General features: G+C 46.1%; 1 protein-coding gene across 1 annotated transcript in view; it reads left to right on the forward strand.

Annotated features, from left to right (window-relative positions):
- Positions 1-5,287, forward strand: part of LOC147712429 (mitochondrial glutamate carrier 1-like) — a 327,075-nt gene extending 321,788 nt beyond the window's left edge. Inside the window, exon 9 of the mRNA XM_086923106.1 lies at positions 5,053-5,287. Within this exon, the coding sequence (XP_086779232.1) occupies positions 5,053-5,212 (160 nt within the window). The 3' untranslated portion in view covers positions 5,213-5,287. The remainder of the gene's footprint in view (positions 1-5,052) is intronic.
- Positions 5,288-6,000: the final 713 nt, after the last annotated feature.

The raw sequence follows: 6,000 nt of genomic DNA on the forward strand, positions 1-6,000 counted from the left end.
TATATCATTTGTTTGAAGTTCCTCTATGTCACAGATGTTAATGACATAAATGCACACGGTGGCGCTAGTGGTCTTTCATTCACTCAGATGCAGGGTTCGGATGTACAATATTTCAATACGCTCTTAATAAGACGAAACGGAACGAGGATTGGCACGCCAATGTCTCATAAAATATACTTCACAGGTCGCATAGCTGCTAGGTGTTGATTTTGGGTATGAGTGACATTTTAAGTAGAGTTGGCTGTGACTTTTCAAAGTAGTGGGCATACATTTTAAATCAAGTATTACTTGGTGAGCGAGCATAGTGAGTAAGACTGATGGACATAGGTAGCAGTTTAATTGCTCTGCAGTACCTGCTGCTGCCCGAGGCCACCCGGTGGCCATCAGGAGGGCGGCACCTTAGTCGCCGGGGGGCTCCCCCCCCGCCCCCTTGCATGCAGTACTCCCTCCTCCCTCGGGCAGGAGGGGTCCAGCAGGGAACGGGGCGGGCCCAGTGACGTGCTTCGGGGGGCGGCAGGCCGGGCGAGGGGTACTTAAGTCCCCCTCGCCAGATTCAGGCCTCTTTGCCGCCCCTCGCCGCCACGTACAGACCAACAACTTGGACGCACTTCCCCGCCCTACCTCTTACCCGTGCGCCCAACTGGGGGTGGGGTGGTGTGAACTTTATAATATTGTCATTTTTTCGTTGCAGCGGAGTTACAGGGTGATCCGGAAGCTGGGAGGTGAAGCGGTGTACCTCAGCAGGCACATAGGGGTGCCAGAGCCTAACACCTGGACTTCATGGGAGGTCCGGGTACACGTGTCGGCACCTCAGTAGTCCTTCGGGCGGTTGTGGGCCTGTACAACCGGGGGTTGCCTAGTTGCGCTCCGCCCCTCGGGGCGTGAGTTTACTTAATTAAAATATGGGGCAGCACACAGTTGGCCACACACCGTGCTGCCCGGCTCATCAGGCGGGCAGGTGGCGAGAATGCGGCCTGCCCTTGGATTACCCATAAGATAACCCATCTATTACATATGTTGTATGTAATAAATCCTGCAGCATTCTCTTTCCAACCAAACACTGTGTCCTGTGTATTATTCATGTTTGTAGGGTATCCATGTGTGGGGCGGGGGGTCCTGTTGCCATTAGGGGACTATGGGCATCGCAAGATTTGGTGTGCTGCACTCATGCTCTCTGTGGTCTGCTGGACATTTGGTAACAACATCCATTCATTGTCAGGGTTTGCCCCACTTTGCACTGTTTAACTCATCAGATTCTCAAAGCACAGTATGCTCAACATCAAGACTGTTTGTGCAATAAAACAGAGCTACTAAGCATTTGAAAGGGAAACGTTATTTTAACACTAATTATATATGATAAGGGCTGCAAGGGGGAGGGGTGCTCTCTAAGCAGACATGAACAGGAATCTTTTAAAAGGGGTGTGGTTTATGTAAACAAATGAATGGTTTAAACCACAAATCCTGTGTCTCCCAAATTCAGAAAGCTTTACTCCATATATAACTGAAATTAGCAGGCAAAGAGGTATTTATTTTTATCTGAAGCAGTAAAACATTTCACAAGGAGCACTCAAAATTCTGTGGGGCAGAGAAAGTCATTTATATTTATTGTAAACGCTACAAAAATGTGAAATCTATGTCAGAACTTCTTAAAATCCAACAAGATTTTAATTATGTCGTTCTAGCTGGTGCTTCTCACAGCATCATTCTGAATCTGACTGCCTCCCTTTGCTAGGCAACTCTTTGCTTGTGGCTTTGCTTCAGTAGCTTTAAGTGGAGGACCGCTAGGCCCTACGAGTTTCACCGATAACTGCACCTAACGCTGCTGCTAATAACCAGCATCACATATTAACTCCAAGTGCTGTAAACAGCATTACGTGATCGTTCCCCCCAGGCTTGCTGCCACATCTGATCACACCACAATACAAAATCCTTCCCACTGTGTTCTATCCTTCATCAAGACCACAGCACTATTGAGTAAATCTTCTTTTATGGGTGATTTTCTGCACGCCAACAAGCTGTCAAATGTCTTCATTCCATTCCGTGGCAGAAGTGATTTAATTGTTGCACAGTTGCTGGATGGAACCTACAAACAGCTCACAAGAATTCTAGGTCTGCTCGAGGAGTTCTGCTGGGCTACATGGAATTCTCAAAGCGGCAGAGTGCATTAGGTCGCGCTGTTTGCGCTGATCTAAGATAAGAAAAAAAAATATTACCTTACCGCTTTGTCTCTCTTCCATCTCTCCTCCTTGTCCCTCCACACCGTAGGAACAGGAAGCACATCCAGGCTCCCCTGAGCCAATCACATTGCTGATTGGTCTGGGCGATATGGTGCGGTGCTCAGCCAGGGAATGGGAACCTGGGCATGTTCTCCATCCAGGCTGTAATTCAGCCTGGGTGGAGAAAATACAATGTGCGCATGACTGTTTGACCAGCCCGACATGGCCAGCCAAACTGTCATGAACCCTTACAAAGTGTGATCACCACTCCCACTGTTGTCAGAGAAGCCCCGCCCTGCCTTTCAAAGCTGCTGCAGCAGGACAATATACAATGACAATAGCCTTGGGTTATTATAATGTTATTTTTCCTTTATTTCACTGCTGCAAAGCAGTTGGGTGACGCTCCTCCACCTTACTGGAGGAGCCGCCACAGGTTACCCTTAAGGAAGCATGACCAGTCACTGTGTGGCTTCAAAATAAGGCCACACAGTCATTGGTCAAGTTCTTTAATGATCATGCCCCTTGCTGTCTAATGAAATGCACCCGTGGGAACGGCCAAACAATCAGGATTTTGCTCTCATGCATTTTATACTTCAAACTGCACGAGAGTATGTCAGGGATTGGTTTGGGCAGGTTAACTCAGCGCTCTCATGGACTCCAAGGAGCTGTGCTTTGTTTCATGTGGTGTCCGAATAGAGCATGGGTTTGAGAGGCCCAAAAGGCACATGTCCAGTTGGACATAGCCAGTAACCTCTCCAACCGGACATGTGCAAATGAACTTCAGCCAGCTTCCATTATTGCCAAGCAAGAATATAGGCCACACTCTCTTCCCCCAACGCATACAAACTAATCAGTGTTAGTTGGCCCCAGACTTTAGGAGAGTCGAGAGTGGCACTCAGGGACTATTTAAATGACTGTAACTAGCAGGCAGGGGGGCAACACTCCTACAACCAAGACGAGGCACCACCGCTGATTTCAAGAGACCCTTTATAGTGGACTCCTGTATTGTCCGCTAACTTTAGAATGCAACCCATCTTCAACAAGAATTGGCACAGTTGTCCTCAGCACCATGAATCGTGGCCATTCAAAGCACCAGGACTCCCATGCGAGCGCTGCTTCCATGTCCCCTGGCTTGCTTCAGGTCCTCTGCGCTGACACGCTCCAGATCGGAAGCAGGCATGTCTTCTGACAGTTCCCCTGTAAGCTCTGCCTCCATACCAGCTTGTCTGCAGGCACTAACGTGTAACAAACACTTTTTCCGCTGAATTCTTCAGGCTTTGGAGCCACTGGCTGCAGCTTTGCAAATGAGGGTGAATCCTTAGTTTGAAACACGTATCAGCCAATGTAGTGTATGCCTGCTTTCGGGGGCTATGGGGAGTAAGAACGTTTACCCTGCAAAAGTCATTGAGCAGTGCAGTGATCATATAAGTCAATAGTGTTCTTCATTAGATCTCTATGCATAAAACGCACGTTGTTTTATGCCATACGCTAGCATGACATCAAGTCTATATTGAGCAGGTGAATTCTGGTACTTGTTGTCCTCTGTATTTAAAAAAAAACAAGACTGGACTACATAATTTTGGATAAAAAATATGTTTTTAATGTTTGTAATTTGGATGCATAGAGGTACAATTAACTGACGCTTTCCATCTTAAAGAATGGCAAGCGTTCATCAGCATCCCCTATGAAGTGCCTCCACTTGTCCTTTAGAACGGCCAGGGCAGGCACCATACAATAAGTTAGAGGAGGGAAGGCACGGGAAAATACCACAAGGAATAAAAGGACGAAAAAACGTAAGGGCAAAGTCTAGTGAGCACATCAGCAACATGTAACGTACTAGTATTACGTCTATGAGCAATACAATATGTGAAATCGAGGCATTTTCCAACATCTGCCTTCCAGCTTCTTGAAATCGACAGGGAATTCAAGCCTGGTCAAAGGATATCCATAAATCTCCTGCAAGGCCATTTTACCCCTAAACCCTTTATGCAGTGGTGTAACTGGAAAGCATCCTTCAAATTCATTACATTTTGCAAGTGCCTCCCATGGGGCCCAACGAATTACTACTATTGGTCTCTCTGTGGGCTAACCATGAGCGCCAGTAGGTCATGTGCATGCCTAGATTGTAACTCCCATGCGCAGGAAACTCATTTCCAATCCAAGATCACCACTTGGGTTTTCGCCTTCCTAAAGGTAAGCGAGTTTATAAAAACCCCACAAGTAAGACAGTCGAAATGGAACTTGAAGACTAAACAAAGGGTGATGTAAAGCCGCTGAATAGTCTTCATTGAAAAGATCATTAAAGAGTACTAATCGAGCCTTGAAAGAAATTGCTTAAGAATCTGGAGGCCAGGTGAATGAGGTGAAAATAAGGACTATATGTAACATGGGTCCTTTATGAACAGCCACTAGAGTGCACCAGTGACCCAGGATGGGAACATACAGATCCACATACTTGTCATACAGGCAAACATGCACTCCTACATTGCAGCAAGACATCAGTGTCATGGGGACACCTTCAGGCAGTCCTGGGTGTCTGATTAGAAGTATTTAGCATGCAGGGCGTTTTAAGATTGTACCCCTGACAGTCAAAGTAAAAGCATGACTACTATTCGCAGAACACAGCATTGTGTGTCAGGGAGTGGGTAACATCCCTCGGTACTAGATTCGGATGTCAGAGAAGGATGATCCCCGCCCAATGTATAACCATTTAGACCAGACTGTGCAGAAAAACATGATTTGCTTTATAGTTTTACTGATTAGTATTTTTTTATGTTACTATAATTGTACAAGTTAGATAATGCATTCATGTGCTCATATTGTGTTTCCTTCGTAGGAGCATTTGGCAGAAGGAGGGTCCATTTGCATTCCTGAAGGGGGCTGGCTGCCGCGCTTTGCTGATTGCACCCTTGTTTGGCATCGCCCAAGTGGTTTACTTCGTTGGAATTGGTGAAGCTATTATTGACTTTGCCCAGTACAGCAGATTCTCACCGTAAACATTACCATTCCTTGGACTGAAAGTGCAAGAGATACCAGCTCAACATATAAATACTTACCCTGGAACCAAGAAACTGAATTGTGTGTTGTTTACATTTTTTGATCCTTTACACATGTGAGAGATGTGGTTTGTAATCAACAGTCCTTTCCATTGATGGGTTGGTGTATTTCGACTGTCGGGTGGTATTACAGGGCTAAATGCAAATAATATTAATCCGGGAGAATAGGGGGCATGTCTGGAGCTTCACTATACTCGAATGTAATGCCCTGCATTTCTGTTAAAGGTTGCCCCTCTAAAGGGAGGATGTGACCTAAACCAGCCACACCACTCACAGCTGAGAAAGAAAGTAAAAGAACCTTACAACTTGAATCATAACATTAAAAAGAGCGGTTATTTTGGAGAATGGGCAAAATTAGACTTAGGAAATTAGTGGAAGGTCAAACAGGATGTAGATATATTACAAATGGAGCTGACCTTGTCCCAGGGCAGGAACAGATGAACTAGTGTGCCTCTTACCGTCACACAGGTTGAGCTTCATTGAGGCATGATGAATCTGACGGTCCTAGGGTGCCTGCATGTTTACTTATGTGGCGTGTGCACGCTTCACAAGTCCTGCCAGGAAGGCTCTGTCTGGGGAAGATTTTTCTTATGCATATCATTGCACAGACTACCCCGGCATGGATATTTACTGAGGTGCCATCATCATTTTAAGGTGGGATTGTCACATCTTGAGAGTGTTGTGTGCTCTCTGCACTAAATCTTCAGGTGGTAGCTCATGAGTCACAA

The sequence above is a fragment of the Lissotriton vulgaris genome, chromosome 5 (assembly GCF_964263255.1).
Source record: "Lissotriton vulgaris chromosome 5, aLisVul1.2, whole genome shotgun sequence".
Taxonomy (NCBI): domain Eukaryota; kingdom Metazoa; phylum Chordata; class Amphibia; order Caudata; family Salamandridae; genus Lissotriton; species Lissotriton vulgaris.